Source organism: Bicyclus anynana, chromosome 3 (genome assembly GCF_947172395.1).
Source record: "Bicyclus anynana chromosome 3, ilBicAnyn1.1, whole genome shotgun sequence".
NCBI classification, from domain to species: Eukaryota; Metazoa; Arthropoda; class Insecta; order Lepidoptera; family Nymphalidae; genus Bicyclus; species Bicyclus anynana.
This window is the reverse complement of record NC_069085.1, coordinates 18,517,838-18,535,383: the sequence shown is the minus strand read 5'-3', so window position 1 is coordinate 18,535,383 and position 17,546 is coordinate 18,517,838. Positions and strand designations below refer to the sequence as shown.

General features: G+C 37.1%; 3 protein-coding genes across 3 annotated transcripts; 1 reads left to right on the top strand and 2 right to left on the bottom strand.

Annotated features, from left to right (window-relative positions):
• Positions 1-830: 830 nt before the first annotated feature.
• LOC112049334 (sodium/potassium-transporting ATPase subunit beta-2) lies at positions 831-12,654 on the bottom strand. The gene is made up of 6 exons (XM_024087188.2): positions 12,414-12,654; positions 8,891-9,148; positions 8,287-8,467; positions 7,762-7,873; positions 6,583-6,751; positions 831-5,000 (listed from the first exon to the last, which is right to left on the bottom strand). The coding sequence occupies exons 1-6, from the start codon at positions 12,544-12,546 to the stop codon at positions 4,897-4,899; spliced, it is 957 nt and encodes a 318-aa protein (XP_023942956.1). The 5' UTR covers positions 12,547-12,654; the 3' UTR covers positions 831-4,896.
• A 732-nt stretch (positions 12,655-13,386) lies between these two features.
• On the top strand, positions 13,387-14,491 carry LOC112049342 (ER membrane protein complex subunit 5). The gene is made up of 3 exons (XM_024087195.2): positions 13,387-13,617; positions 13,841-13,893; positions 14,188-14,491. Exons 1-3 carry the CDS (start codon positions 13,542-13,544, stop codon positions 14,407-14,409), a joined length of 351 nt encoding a protein of 116 aa, XP_023942963.1. The 5' UTR covers positions 13,387-13,541; the 3' UTR covers positions 14,410-14,491.
• Positions 14,492-15,464: 973 nt separating this feature from the next.
• On the bottom strand, positions 15,465-16,544 carry LOC112049341 (probable H/ACA ribonucleoprotein complex subunit 1). Its single transcript, XM_024087194.2, has one exon. The coding sequence runs from the start codon at positions 16,428-16,430 to the stop codon at positions 15,735-15,737; it is 696 nt and encodes a 231-aa protein (XP_023942962.1). The 5' UTR covers positions 16,431-16,544; the 3' UTR covers positions 15,465-15,734.
• Positions 16,545-17,546: the final 1,002 nt, after the last annotated feature.

Genomic DNA, 17,546 nt, shown 5'->3' with positions numbered 1-17,546 from the left:
GCCAGGTGGTATGCAATGCACTTGTAGCATTGAAAGTTATATCTATTAGCATTTGCTATGTGTAACTGATAATTCAAGCTAAGATCAATTTTGTTCAAATAACTATAAGGTATGTAATGATATTGTCCTCAAAAGGGTACTTATACTAAAGTCATACTCGATGTGCAGTTTACCAACAAATTAGAACTGAAGGTAGAAAACGTATGTAATTTTATAACTTTTTTATTTTAAATTATGTATTGTTTTTTTTTTTATAAAATGTTATTAAAATACCTACGTAAATATAATATATAGGCAACTGTTCCAAGTTTATTAATCAAAATTAATTTTGATTAATTTAAGAACAAATTGATTACAATTATAATTATGTGTGAAACTAGCGATTTTTACCCTCATTTTTAATTTGTTTGTTGGTCAATAGGATCGAGTGGTATCGAGTAGGGCTTTAGTACCATCAAGTTTAATATAGTCTTGGGGTTAAACTTAGCCATTTCAATAATACACAGTTGGTTTATTCTTAAGTTCAAAATTATTGTAAAGTATAACAAATTCAAGTGTTTAAGAAATCTATTACTCAATCAGAAAAAAGAAAATTTAATTAATCTACACTAATAAGTAAAGAGGACTTTTCATCAATGGAAAGCTACATTATCAGTAACATTTTATCCCCGTATTTCCATGGAAACGTTATTTACGCATGTAAAACCACGAGTGGTCCGCTTGTTAAAATTTATAATATACGTAGGTAATTCGAATATATTGAAATACCATTCGAATGAACTTCAAAAGGGCTTTAATATCGTAGAGTGCTAAAAAATAAAAAAACAAAAGCTTATAAAAATCTACATTTTATTGGTAAGTATTCGAGGCACACACAAACAGTCGTCAGACTTAGTAATCATTAATGTAAAATACACAATGGACGGATTACATAAACAATATTCATACAAATATAAATCATACAGCGAGATTCTTGAATTGCATTAATTTTAATGAGTCTTATTTACATACAAATAAATGCACAAAACTAGCATTGTCATACATACTCGTAGATATATGATTTTTAAAGTAATAACTTCTGATGGGTGGGTTAACTGCTACGTATCGTAACGCGTCACTCTGTCTTTTCTATCACGCATACGGCAGCAGGTTTAAGTTATCACTTCTGTTGATCCTCTTTTTTATTCTTTACAAATTAGCCCTTGACTACAATTTCTCCTGATGGTAAGTGATGATGCTATCTAAGATGAAAGCGGGCTAACTTGTTAGGAGTAGGATGAAAATGACACCCCTTTCGGTTTCTAGACATCGTACCGGAACGCTAAATCGCTTGGTGGTACGTCTTTGTCGGTGGGGTGGTAACTAGCCGCCAGCCAGACCTGGACCAATTAAGACAACCTCAATCGGCCATGCCGGGGATCGAACCCAGGACCTCCATCTTGTAATTTTTTCTATTAACTTGTCAATGACAGCTGCATGGCGCAGTGGTTAGAGACCCTGCTTTCTGCAGCCACAGTCGTGGGTTCGACTCCCACAACTGGAATTTTTTTGTGTGATGAGCACAGGAGTTTTCTAGTATCTGTGTGGATTTATGTATCTTACAATATAAATGTAAAGAATTCATCACGAAATCTCAAAAACCGCTTGACGTACAAAAATGAAATTTGGCAGGGAGGTAGTTTATAGATAGTAAAGGTCCGCTAAGAATGGATTTTACGAGGACGCCGGAGTAGGGAGGTCTAAAGGTGGACGGAGTCGCGGGCGTCCGCTAGTACACATAACATAGGCTAGCTTACCTTCGAGCTAGATAGTGATGTATTGTCCTAATATAAATCAAAATCAAAATCAAAATTCATTTATTTCAAGTAGGCTCAATTTACAAGCACTTTTGACACGTCAGTTGACTATTTGTAAAGATTCTACCATACTATACTATATTCATTTATGACCGACAAGGTATTGTATAATATATGGTATGGTTAAAGTAAAATGAACTCAATTCTCCCGTGTATTAAAGCTCATATTCGTTCACAATTTCAGTCAGCGCACCTAGCAGAATATGATACTAAATATTATTAAGACGGAATGTACATTTTTTTACTGGCAACACAACATAATATTACTATTATATATAAATAAAAAATATATTAAAAAAATAACCTTTAAAATCCTCAAATCGCAGTAAAAATAATAATAGATAAAACTAAAACACAAATAAATAAAACGTTATGCTACATATAAAAATGAAAACATTTTTAAAGTTTTTTGGACGGAATACATTTAAGTCATTTATTTTCTACTTATTCCAAAACATAATCTACTTGTCATATTATCCCTCCCGTCCCTGTAACGTTATTCTAGACGCATCTTACATAATAATATTGTCAATACAGAACTGTCAATAATATAGTCAATTCAGAACTATCAATAATATTGTCCATACTGAACTGTCAATAATATTGTCTATCCAGAACTGTGAATAATATTCTCAATACAGAACTGTCAATAATATTCTCAATACAGAACTGTCAATAATATTGTCAACTCAGAAATATCGATAATATTGTCAATTCAGAACAATCACTAATATTGTCAATACAGAACTGTCAAAAATATTGTCTATACAGAACTGTCAATAATATTGTCAATACAGAACTGTCAATAATATTGTCCATACCGAACTGTCAACAATATTCATCAATATAATATGGTCCACACACTACGCAATATAATTGACAATTTATGTTTAAACTGATTTAGTAATTTTGATATGATTAATTAATTAATACAAATATTACTATAAAATATATTGTTGATCTATGGAAGCTACATCACGATTTTTTCAGTACTTGCATACATAATACATGCATTATTTCACTGAGATTTATTGAGATTCCTAAAGCAGTCCATTAGTCTAAAGTAAAGTAGACTAAAGTCCGGCCGCTCAGAGATTGCGTTTCGTCAATGTCAATGAGAGAGATAATGTCAATCAGATATTTAAATATCTTTTATTAGCCTTAATAACGAGTAATGACATTAAAAATTGAATACTTACAATAAACTTATTCATTTTGAGCTAAAACTACTAACAATTAATTAATTAACAAATAATTAAAGGTGATATTGAGGTGTCAGAAACGCAATATCTGAGCGGCCGGACTTTTTACTACATAATCTTTTATAATATTATAAATTGAATAAAAGTATAATGTATTTCTATAAAATGCATACATACTTCCCAAATGCCTTTGGTGTTTGGAATGGCAGCTATTTATTTCATTCATACGATTCGCGCCACGAAGGTTGAGACTACATGGAAGATTCTTCACATTTTATTAGGCTTTCTGTTACTTATTAAGTCGCGAAAGTACTATCTGGTGGTAATACTTTCTATTATTGCCGCCAAGCATTGCTGCTTTAGGCGTTAATGATATGAGATTCAATATCTACGCCTTTGGTCGAGAAACGCATTACAGGACAGCCCCCCTAGCCAACTAGCACGTCGATTCTCTTTCTACGATCGCCAACGCTTCGAAAACTAGAAAAATTTATGGGAATGACATTTGCTATCGACAGGTCACGTGATCAAGATTTGTCATTCCCATATATTTTTCTAGTTTTCGAAGCGTTAGCGATCGTAGAAAGAGAATCCACGTGCCACTTGTCTAGGGGCGCTGGACAGACTTCAACCGAACAAAAACCCACGGTGTTCCGACTCGTCGCCTGATGGCAATAAGACATTCTTATATAAGGTATCCATGAAGATTTCCCCACTGAAAAAAAAAGGTTTTGTAAGGATATATTATGTCCTTACATATCTATGAATTATTCCTCTATTTATAGGCGACGGTATGCCATTTCCTTGATACAAAGATTATTACTATAAAAAAAAAACACCCACAAAAGCGACCATAATATGCTTGATATGTCAACAATCACCATACAAAAACACGTAAGTTATTAAAATATATTTGTAAAATAATTCTTACTTCCGTGGCGCGCACTGTACTATTCATTCTATACATTCAAAAGAAACATTTCCTCCATACAAAGTACACTCATTTACAAAATTATCTCTAACGGCACTCGACCAATATGACCAGTATGACCAATGTGACCAATGTGACCAATATGACCATGTCAGGAGTCAACAACACTGGCACACACATATTTACTAACTTTACTATGATGTCTCACAGGGCGACCAAACCTCAGAGCAATTACCTTCTATTGGACTTGTATTGCATTTAAATTCACCACCAAAATTGTTTGTCATTTTTTGAGGGGGACGAGGTAAACTCACACATCGAAAATATTTAACACCAATAAATATATCCTGTGTCCTTACACTACACACAGAAATATAAATTTTAAATCATAATACACACATGTGTAATTTTAACACAATGAAACATCGTTTTTGACAACATTCATACAAACTGCATGTATATTCTATAGATGCAGTTAGTATGAACACGTTTGATCATGATCATATAGTTTTGACAGAGGTCCTATAGAAGGTAATTGGTCTGAGGACCAAACATAGTGTGTAGCTCTTCCAACTCAGGTCATGGGATTTTCACTAATCATCAAGTGGAATGCATGCTTGCATCAACTATTACTTTAAAGTAATAAAAAAAAACTAAAACTATTATCAGGTATTAAATGATAATGACCAAAACTTACTCCACTTGCTCTCCGAAGTCCGGAGGAAAAGACATCCAAAGTCGGTCACCCATCCGGCCACCAACTCGAGTCAACATTTCTTAACCAACTCATCCCCTATTGATATATTGGATGCACTGAGAGACAATATAGTATAGAATGAGGTATGTGAATATGGCAGTGAGGCTTCCCTGGTCTTCTCCGGTCTAGTCTGGTCTGGTCTGGTCTGGTCTACTCTATCATGAGCTCGAAGTGCACCACTCCGATGCGGTCCTTTCTACTGTACTTGATGTTCTGCGCCCACGCACGGCACTCTATGTTGATCAGGATACCAGCTGTGGGGAAAAATTAGTTTTCATAAAGACAAGTAAATATTCTTTATTATTAGCCACACCACAGCCAGGCTTCCCTTCTAACATGTTGGAAGGCCTAAGGTCATCATTATCAACCCATATCACTACTGAGCTTGAGTCTCCTCTCAGAATGAAATGGGTTAGGCCAATGATCCACCACGCTCGCCCATTGCGGATTGACAGACTTTACATACACAGAGAATTAAGTAAATTCTCTGGTACGCAGGTTTCCTCACAATGTTTTTCCTTCACCGTTTGAGACACGTGATATTTATTTTCTTAAAATGCACACAACTGAAAAGTTGGAGGTGCATGCTCCGGACCGGTTGCGATCCCGCACCTTCCGGAATCGGAAGCAGTTGTCATATCCACTGGACTATCACAGCTCACTGTGCCTAAGGTGATAATGTTCAATTCTTTAACAACCACTATCAGATTATAATAATGACTTGAATTTTGGGAACGGGGCTTGGAAATATTTTGAAAAGAAATAAATTCTCACTAATTTATCACCCAACCCAGTATCCAGGAACCCAGGACCTCGTGATTGTAAGTCACATAGGCTAATGAGACAATTAGCCATTGACAGCAAACATCAAAAGGACATCCGTCTCTATCAGTTTTGGTTGGGATAAATATAATTTATTTTTATGTCCGAGGTCATAGATAACAACCATTGGCATTCCCAATTGGGTTATCTTATGGAGATAAATATATTTATAACATTATATAGCATAGTATCTATGCTTTCAATTGAGCTTTCAAAATTTAACCCTCACATAGAAGTAAATAAAAACCTGGGCAAATTAAATAGTAATAGTTATGTTTATGTTAACTGTTTTCTTTCAACTATCGCGGAATTCAAAGATAAAACAAGTAATATAATCACTGTGCAATTTTTGATCAAAAACTAGATAAACAATATTGAATATCCTCCTTATTTATGGAATAGTTAAATAAAAAGTTTGCAGAATAATGTTTGAATCCTGGGGTGCTAAAATGTGTTGGTCGCCCAGCAACTGAGTGGACCATGGACAAATTTACAATTCATTTATTTCAAGTAGGCTCAGTTTACAAGCACTTTGACACCTCATTTGACTATTTGTAAAGAATCTACCACCGGTTCGGAAGGCAGGTTCTACTGAGCAGAGTCAGGACTTCAATCAGATTGCAGTGAGCTGCTGGATGTTTGTCTCAATGCAGTAGACGTCCATCAGCTGATAACAACCAATTATCTCCTATAGGACCTGCCTTGTGAGGTTACCCCTCTGTCAAAACTATACGATCATGATCATACAAACTGCATCTATATAATTTATGGGTCATTGTGTTCAAATTACATGTCTGTGTATTACGATTTAAAATTTATATTTGTGTGTAACGTAAACACATTTTATGGTGCTAAAATATTCTCAATGTGTTACCTTGTCCCCCTCAAAAAATGACAGACAATTTTGTTGATGAATTCGACTGTGATGCAAGTCAAATAGAAGGTAATTGGTCTGAGGCTGATGATGATGATGATGATGATGATGATGATGATGATGATGATGAAAGTACTCACTCTTGGGCCGCACCAGGTGCACCGCCACCAGCGGGCTGAGGTACCCCTCGGCGTTGTTGTAGGGGTAGAAGTATCCGGGGAAGCCGGGGTGCGGCAGGTACCGGATGAGGCCGATGTTCTCCTTGTCCGCCGGCGTCTCGCCCTGGCACGACACCCACACCATGTTCACCTGCACAGAACACTTGATCAGCGGAACTGCTCCAGGACTGAACAATTACATAGCGGAACTGCTGATGGACAGAACTGCTACTGAATAGAACAATTACTTAGCAGAACTGCTGATGGACAGAACTGCTACTGAATAGAACAATTACTTAGCAGAACTGCTGATGGACCAAACTGCTACTGAATAGAACAATTACTTAGCAGAACTGCTGGTGGACAGACCAATTACTTGATTTAGCAGAATTGCTGATAAACAGTCTAGTTGACACTTTTTTAAATGGTCTTAAATGGTTCATTATCATTCTACTATATTGAATTTTTTATTTCATATTTTTACGAGACGTGACTACATGAAAATTTCAGTTTTTATATTATGTTTTTGACAATTAGCAAAACGCCTGTCGGCCATGATGAAAAATATTTCAACTGTTTCATGACGTCGCTATAATAAATCCCTTACAAATGGAACGTTTGACAAAAATATTAGAATTACTTTGACGTTTAGTACATCAAGTAACATTGTGACGTCACAAAATGGACGACAGCGTCTTTTACGTTTGGAAATTTTTAAAAAATACATGATTTTTAAATTAAATATGCTATGAAATCCTTAACTTTTATAAATTAATATCGATATATTTCGGACTCTTATTTCATGTACTATGCGAAATTAATATTGTATATATTAAATTTGATATGAGTCAACTACCCTTTTATTGCTTGCGTAGCAGAACTACTGTCGAAGAGATGAATAAGTTTACTTAGCAGAACTGCTGCCGAAGAGAATAATAAGTTTACTTAGCAGAACTGTTGCTGGACATAACTGTTAATTCGCTTAGCAGAATTAGTGTTGAACAGAATAAATATTTTCCTTAGCAGAACTTCTGGACGCAGGAGTGCTAAGTATTCAGTACTTAGCATAACTGCGTCAGGGAAACTTCTATAATTCCTTAATCTCTGAAGCATTTCAAAAAATATCAACTTCTTGTTCCACCAACTAGGGGACCAACTTACATAATCAGGATTATAGTCAGTCATGTTCCTGATGTGTGCCTGCAAGTCGTGCGGCATATCACTAGGCAGGTGATTCACATCGTTGTAGAACTCGGGCCGCCAGCCGTAGATCCTGGAACAGGAGCATCATCAGTGTCACCAACTAAATATATATGCAATAGATTGAACCTTCAAGGTTTATTCTATCTTTTGCCGCAAAAATAAAACTTAAAGGGGATGAAGCTTAAAGGAGAGGAACACAATTTCGTTAGAATTTAAGATTAAACAAAGATGAAAAATTAATATGGCTGAAATTTTTCGTGGATTCGTGGACATTGGCAACTGCTTGACATTCTAACACTGGATTTTCAAAAGTAATCCTGAGTGTAGACAAGTGTTTGGCGATCCTGTTCAGCTTGAGGAATATGCAGAGCTAAGACTTGTGGAAGGAGAAGTGTTTCATTGATGCAGAACTCGTAAGCAGAAGTCAACTTCGCACAACTTCCTAGAGGTAATCCCGAGAATAAAGATGTTTGGCGTAGTCACCTATTCAGCTTAAGGAATATGCAGGGCGAGGACTTGTGGAAGGAGAAGTGGTTCTCCTCGATGCAGGGCTCCCAGCTGCGGATGTCCACGTCGCAGACCTTGCCCGGCGGCGGCGGGCTCTTGAAGTTGCAATTGAAGATGTTCTGGCCCGCGCCCGCTGTCTGACCTTTCTGCTTGTACACTACAAATAAAATGAAAAATCTTATATTTCAAGGAAGCTCAGTCTACAAGCACTTTTCAAACATCAAGTTTGACAAGATAACTCTACCGCCAAGGTTAGGAAGGCAGGTTTAGCTGAAAAGACTCGGCAATAAACTCAACAGTTGCTCTTTTGTAAAACGTATACGCTAAATGCCCTTTTAAAAATCATTTTTTTAAGTCTCTGTTATAACATCACCATTGTGCTAAATTATGCTTAATTTTTACATTTTGGTTTAATGGGGAGTGGAAATGACTAATTCTTTACATACTGACAGCTCTCGTAGCCGATGCCGTTGTACCAGATCAGCGAGCTGCGCTCACAAGGCGGCAGAAAACGAAAGCCCAATCCAGGACTAGTGCTAATCAGTAAAACGGCGCAACACGAGCTGATTAGTGCAATTACCTTTGAGGAATTCCTTGAGCTCATCCTCCCAATACTTGTAGCTCTCGTACCCGGTGCCCTTGTACCAGATGAGAGTGCTGCGTTCATCTGGCGGCAGGGGACGGAAGCCCAGGCCGGGGCTGGTGCCGATCAGCCCGCCGTCCAGCTGCAGACGAGGCACTCGCGGGTTGATGAAGTGCTGGAGGAACGTCACCAGGCATATCGCGAATAGTGACGCCAGCACGATGTAGAATATCGCGTAGAAGATCAGGATCTTACCTGTTGACAAGTGACAACATCAAAACACCCTCTCAATTACTATTGCATAGCTATCGACTGTGAAACTGACCTTGGCAAACAAGAATAAGCCTATCTAATCACATCGAATCCGTTTATTTCAAGTAGGTAAGCCCACCACGTGTTCCAATGCGGGTTAGGTAATTATTTTATTCTTTATACCTTCACTACTATCACACCTGATGGTAAGTCATGATGCAATCTTATATGACAGCATGCTAACTTGTCAGGAGGACGATGAAAATCCACACCCCTTTTGGCTTCTACACGACATAGTACCAGAACTCTAAATCGCTTGGCGATACGTAATTATCGGTAACTAGCCTAGCCTATGCAATATGCATGACGTAAACAATTCTCATGAGACAATCTTACACACGTGCGAAAAATTATTATCATTTATAATGCTAACGACATTATATATTATAGACATGTTACGTGCCTATAAAATCACCGCAAAAAGTGATACATACAGCTTTACACTTCCTGAACACACAACTCGACATTGTATACAATATTCAGATATTACCTATTTAAATAACTTTCGTTGTTTACTACGCGAGTCAATGAAATTAAGGCAAGCCGCTTTTTTTCGCCTCAGTTTTGACGCGCTACATATAACATATCTCTATTATAAAATCTTTGCTTAATGCCGTATTAAGTGACAAAGGCTTGGCGCAATCAATAGCCCAGTTTAACCGTAATTGTTATACCAACACCTGTGACCCGGCGGATTAATACGAGTCCTTGTGCAGTTACATTCCGAGCGCTTATATGGCTTCCAGATTACGGCTAGACTATTTTATATCTAACTGGCACGCTTAAATTAAAAGGACTCTTGAGGCTTCCCCTTAACGAGCTGTTGTAAAGGTCGTACGTAAACTGTTACTATTTTTTTTAATTTGCCTCTAATTGTTGATATTGCCTCATAATGACTAAGAGCCTGGTGATGACTAAATGTACCAACCATAAAAAGAGTAGAGTGAGTTGTCCATAATTTTCATAGGGTCTTCAGATCTTCTTGATCCATTTCAGGAATAAAACAAGGTTTTCTTTCTTTCAGATTTTATGTTTTGTGATTTTTCCTAAGTTGAGTTTCATATGTGACAAAGACACAGACATGCCGCCAAACGATTTGTCTAAATCGCTTGGCGGTACGTCTTTGTCAATAGGGTGGTAACTGGCCATGGCCGAAGCCTCCCACCAGAAAGACCAGGGCCAATTAAGAAAAACTCAATCGGCCTAACCGGGGATCGAACCCAGGACCTCCGTCTTGTAAATGCATCGTGCATACCACTGCGTCACGGAGGCCGTTTTTATTTTTGTGTCTGTCCATCTTGTTGTCACTCGCGCATCCCGTTGAAACTACTAAATGAATTCAAATATAACGCGGCATATGTTGAAATTCATACGACGCGTAGATTCTACATACTTACTGTCGTGAAAATAAAAATACATTGGGGTGAAATAGGGGATGAATATTTGCATGGAAATTCCCTCAATTACTCAGTTATACACAATAAAAATTTATATGTGTACTACCAGAAAAATACTTAATTTGATTCAAGGAATTTCAAAATTCTACCCCTGTGGTGTTAAAAAACTCTACCGCTTATGTAATGTGTAATGGGTTATGGGGTTAACACCGATTTTCACGCGGGCGAAGTCGCGGGCGTCTTCTAGTCACGTGTATGGGTGCGTGCGTGCATGTATGTGCTTAAAGTTAGGTAGGTACAAGATACCAAATCATAATGAAATTTTTGTTTATCTGTCTTTCTTTATATTTGGCTAATCTTTGGAACGGCGGGACCAATTTTAATTGGACATTCACTAGAAGATAAAGGTTATTAAGCAACATGTAAGATACTATTTATACCAAAAAAGCCATGGTACCCACAGGATTTGTAAAAAACTGAATTTCAAGTGGACTAAGTAGCAGGCATCCAATATTTATAAACAATGATGACCATAATCAATCCATCATAGAATTATTTTTATTCTACACTCCTTTTTCATCCCATATAAATACCATAACCAATCTGCGATGAGTCCAAATGTGTAGCGAGTGTCTTTTTCTTGTGGAATCCTAATTTGGAATTGTCACTTATTTGGTGCATTCTATCATAAAATGTCCAGGTTGGGTATGCATTTACATTTCAGACACCTCAGATAATCATTGGTCAAGAGTTACTCCTGTTGGCTTGTTTGTCAAGAAATTAGGGTGAATAAGGAGTGGTGTAGCTTCTTGTATATTTTTGCCAGCCCCCCTCACTTCATCTTCTCATTTATTCAATGACAAACAAACATACAAATAAAAAACAAACAATTGAATCTTTCCTCTTTATAATATTAACAATTTCTCAATACACTAAAGCCTGAAACAAAAGTCTTCAATGAGTGTGTCTTGGTGTTGATGACATATGGAACAGAAACATGTACACTGACAGTTGGCCTTATCCACAAATTTAAAGTCACTCAGCGAGCTATGGAGACAGCTATGTTAGCAGTCTCTCTGAAGGACAAAATACGACATGAGGAAAACCATAAGAGAATGAAAATTATCAACATAGCCCAAAGGATTAGCAAACTGAATTGGCATAGGACGGGCCATATCTGTCGTACAATAGATGGCCGCTGGGGCAGACTGTTTTGAAGTGGAGACTATGGACCAGCATGTGGTACATCATTAAGAAGGTAATGGGAAATGGCTGGAAGGCACTCTCGGAAAGGCCGGCAGTGGACTGCTACAGGCTTTTGGTGATGATATTTCTGTAGTCCAACTCAAATCTAACAATGGACTACAAAATAGAAAGCTCTAATTCAAAAGAACTGAACCTCTCGTTTGTAGATCCTGGCATAAATCTAATTATGAACAAAAACACAGCTCCAAAATGTTTCATAATTACCGGCCGGCGGGCGCTATTTAAATTTATTTTTATTAACTATAATTAAATTAAAAACTAGATCTTGCATAACTAATGTATTACAATTCAATTTACATTCAAAGTAATTTAATCTATTTAAAATAGGATGCTAATTGGATAAAGTAATTGCCTAATTATTATTAATAAATTAAAAACTTATCTGTTAGTTTAAAAGTTTAGAACAAAGCCACGCCCTCTATACAAAACAAAACTTTCTTTTAAATCTTGAAGTTATATATTATTATTTTAATAAATACTTGTAGTGCAGTTCGTTAGCGTAATAATTTCTAAAACAAGAAATAGGATAAATGTATAATAGTTACCCCAACTTTCTGGAGTTCTTCCCAATATAGCACCAGTCTCTTGGTTGTAAAGAAACTCATAGAACTTTTGTTTTGCTGGTTTTCTTGTAGGCTTTCTATCGATTTCAAACTCCTCCATTCTTCGTACAGGCATCTTAGCTAACAAATTTTAGTTTTTTATTCACGAAAATATTTTTTAATTAAATGGATATACAACCGCCACCTCCAAGCCAAACACACATTTATGACCATAGACAAAATCACAAAACAATAATGATTTGACATTGACAGATTAAATCACCGGAAATCCGGTGTCTTGAAACTTGGCATTTTGGCTGACTTTGGCTCAGATTAATTACTCTCTATAGGACCTGCCTCGCTAGAGGTTACTCCTCTAGCAAATCATATATGATCATGATCTAACGTGTTCATACAAACTGCGTCTATAGTCTTCCTTGTGTTAAAATTAAACGTGTCTGTATTATGACTGAACATTTATAGTTATATGTAATGTAAACACACAGGATATATTTAGTGATATTAAATATTTTCGATGTGTGAGTTTACGTCGTCCCCCGCAAAAAACGACAGACAATTTTGTTGGTGTGTTGCACATAGTTCGAAGAGCCGATGGACGTTAGGGTCCCAAAGTGCTGGAATGGCAACCCCGCACTAGTAAGCGCAATGATGATGATGATGATTATGATGATGATGATAATGAAGTTACAAATACTTACAAATCAAAGTAACTTCATCTTTTAGTAAACTAAAAGTTGTTTTTTATACCATTTTAGTACACAAGCAGACATTTTTAGAGAAATTTTTACACAACGAAAACGATTACAGTAATGAAACATCGATTATATAGCAATAGCTTTTTTAAACGCGTTAGATCGTTGAATCTTCATAATTGACAAAGGGGTAACTTCTAGCGAGTCAGGCCCTTTTGTAATTGGTCTGAGCCATATACCTACCGACGATAACCGAAAATCAAAAAATTTGTCGTCTGTGGCCGGAGAGTAAAATTAATATTTATTTTCTAAATAACGAAAATATTTTAATTCGTACAATTCCATTGAAAGTTCAAAGTTGAAACGACATTACTATTACTGTGAATTGTTTTTGTGAAGCTTAGGTTAATATTTAATAATGGCTTCTGTCCACAAGATCATTGTAATAGTAGGCTTCATATCATTGTTTCATTCTGCATTTTCTGCTGCACAGCGTACGTATTTATCTAATAATTCATCAGATACAGCAGATGGACATCCATTGCTGGACATAGGGCTCTTGCATGGACATCCAAACAAAACGGTCTCGAGCCGCCAGAATCCAGCGGCTCCCTGCACCCTGTGTGATGTCCTTGGCCCATCTTATAGGGGGTCGACTGACATAAGATTAGGTACCAACACTAAACAACAACTAATAATTTAACAATTCTATTTCAGATCGATCCTACTTACGAATCACATCACAAGAGTTTACAGCACTTCCTTTAGATGTAAGTGAAATCAAAATCCAAAGTCCAATTTCATTATAAATAACTTGTGTTAGTGGATTAAAGACCTCATAAAATTAATGTCTCACTAGATCATTCCTCAACAAAACAATTTGTATGTCAATTTTTGAGATTTCATGATGTAACGTGATTTATATATTATGACTGTTTAATCCAGTACCCAGGTTACTCCCAATATTTTAGAGCATTTCCCCTTATCCATGAGTTATTCTCATGAATTTATTTGTCTAAGAATTTTGACATATCATTATTAATTATGGAACAATTTTGTTACAGATAATAATTCAAGCTGTAGTAAGCTTGTTTGCAGTAATTTGGGGAGTTTTGAACATAGCAGGCAAGCTCCGTGAGATTCCAGCTGCAAATGAATTGAATAACATAAAATGGGAAACCCAACGCAATCTAACCTCATTCTACGTCTTCAACCACAGAGGTAGAGCGTTGGCTTACGACTTTGTACCAACGCCTAGTAAAGAAGATTTAGAAAAATTAGAATAACGTTCTAAATATTAGTATTTATTGTATATTTATACAAACTATTTAATGTGAAACTTATGAATATAACAATAGATTTAATAAACATGGCCTTATTTACTTCGAGTACAGTATTAGTAATGTACCATTGGTGTAAAAATGGGGACACAAAACAGTAAAGCACAGTTGGTTGATTCCCCTCTAGGTGGGCCATCATCAAACAAGAGAGCTGTTATATATGGCTCTGGCTGGTGTTTGGAACTCCTTGCCTTTATCCAGCAGTTGACATCAATGGTGATAAATATGCCCAAATAATCATACCAATTCTGTTAAAAAAAAGATAAATCTAATCTCACAGTGAAAGTGAATATGTAGAAAAATATAGCATTTTGGGGACCTTTTTAAATATGTTGTATCAAAATGGGTTAACTCTGAAACTAATATAAAGATATTTGATTTATTACAATACAATATGATTTAAATACATAAATTGATTTTAAGAATTCTTTGTCCATCAGATGACATTTTCACACAACATAGGCTAAGTATATTTTATGCATGTATTCCTATAGGATTATAACCTAAATATGCAGGTGAAACTGGAGCATTTATATTACAAATATTATGTTAGATGTTTAGCACAAGAGTTTTAGGTATCAGCAGTGTAGGGACGGGGCATCACCCCTCGCAATTTGCATGCCTCCCACCCACTCGAAGTTACCTAGTGAGTTCTCATTTTAGCGTACTTTATGTAGGATATCTGTGTAGATACATCTGCAGCTTATTTACGAGACCTCATACAGATTGCATTGGTCTATACAAGTATACAAAAATCTGTTAGGTTGGTCTGGATAAATGTAAAACTGTAAGACAAAAATCAGCTAAAATATCTGCAGCCTTCTATACTGCTTAAGCAAATCAGTTTTTCATAACACTTAGGTGAGGTGGACATTTAACATTATGTTATGTGAATATGAACAATACAAGTATTTTAGTAATTTGAATTTTTATACAAAATAGTAGAACCTTTTTGAAGTTAACATAACATTTATTGGACAATACATAAAAAACACTACAAATATAACAGATAATTTGTTTATTGTTACTTAGCATAAGTATGATAGTCACCACAGCATTTGTTATTATTCTTGTCACATCAGACTTTAGTCAGTTTTTCCATACAAAACTACTTAAGAGTAGAAAAACATTCATAAAACATTTATGAGTAGGTACTTAGATTGTTCATATTATCACTTAATGAAACCACTGAACTAAAACCAACTGACACTGGAATAATTATCGTTCATCTCAAAAAAGTCACTGCAGGTAGAACCGAAAAGAGGTTATTCTCATCGGCCACCTCTAAAGCCACCACCTCTTCCACCGCCGCCTCGACCGAACCCGCCGCCGCCACCTCTGCCGAACCCACCGCCACCGCGCCCGCCGCCGCCACGGCCGAACCCACCTCCGCCTCCTCTACCAAAGCCGCCTCCGCCACCGCCACGACCGAAGCCACCTCCACCTCTTCCGCCTCTGTTGAAGCCTCCTCCGCCACCTCGGCCCCCGCGTCCGCCACCTCTCCCTCCGCCGCCGCGCTTAGCCCCCGGAGGCTGCGGCAAGAACCTCTTTAAAGGCAATAATTTCGCGGGGTCGATAAAAAATTGTTGCCCGTCCTTGAAACTCTTCGCTTTTATATTCTCGCCCAGTTTCACAGACACGTAGTAGTCTCGCAAGTTACCAAATATTTCGTCAATTTTGCCAATTTGCTCCTTGTTTTCAAGAAATATGGGCGCGTTGAAGTACGGCACGTCTTCTATATCCACTTTGCATACGAGGTCGTCCTGCACTGTCCAGCCGTAATGACCGAGAGGAATGACTGACTCCGGAGGGCCTGCGTCCTGGTATCTGTTGAAGCCGCCGCCACCTCCGCCTCTACCGCCGCCGCCTCTGCCTCGGCCTCCGCCGAATCCTCTGCCTCCTCCTCCGCCTCCGCGGCCTCCAAACCCTCCGCGGCCGCCGCCACCTCCTCTCCCACGAAAAGACATTTTACTAAAAATATATTCTTTAATATGGAAATAACCTAAAAGTAATATTTATCACCACTCAACTCAACCACGATACGACACGCGTGTTTGTCTGTTTGACAACATGAACACAGACTAAAGAGCAAAGAGCATATTGATTTGACATTTGACATAATAAACTACAGACAGCTTCATTTGTGGTCTGTGACAGACAGCAGTTTATGATTTTCGTAGACAGATACACCAAGGGGCTAAAACTGCACTACAAAGACTATTGACTGGAGTACTTATGCATATATGTTGGTTGCGGAAATAAACTACTAGGTACTAGAGGTAGAAAAATGTTCTGATTTATTATTAGAGCTGAGTCGTGTATGCTAAAACACGTACTGAGTATTACTATTATTATTATATTTTTAGCAAAAGGCTTCAAATAAAAAGAAAACAAATGTCGAACAAATGATTCACATTTGTCAGGACAACTTAAATAACAAATGAAACTGATTACGCCATTCTCCGCCCGGCAGCGTACGGGGCGCTGGCGGGCGAACGGTATTGAACGGTTATCGTTTTCGTTCTTCGGGTCGCTCGTGCGCCGATCGACGGTGCGTGGATGGCCCCCCGCGGAATCTATTGCTGACCGTTGTAGCAAAAACTAGAGGTGAGTCGTACTCGCTAAAACACGTACTGAGTATTACGAGTACAAGTACGCCGAGAGACGCGTTCCAAAGACTAGCTCCGCGAGTATTTAGAAGTACGAGCCATTAGGACCTATAGAATAGATACGTACTCCTAAATACTCAGTGGCCAGCGAATTTACATCATATTGTCTGATAGTAAGCGTACATTAATTTCAACCGAGTTCCTCATAGTCGTTTGGACCAGTGGTATGTACGCAAGGTACGATAAACTAGGAATCCTGAGTTCGATCTCGGGTAACAGAAAATCATTTTTGTCTTTTTATTTTGTTTTTCTCAATTGGTTTATTCAACTATTTTTGGTTTTTGTAATCCATAAAAAAAAGAAAAAAAATTGCAAACAAAAATATTTCAGTCATTAATTTTAAAATTTCAAATTAATTTTATTATTTAGTTATTTCTTTTAATATTACCTCATGATACTGTCGGGTTACATTAA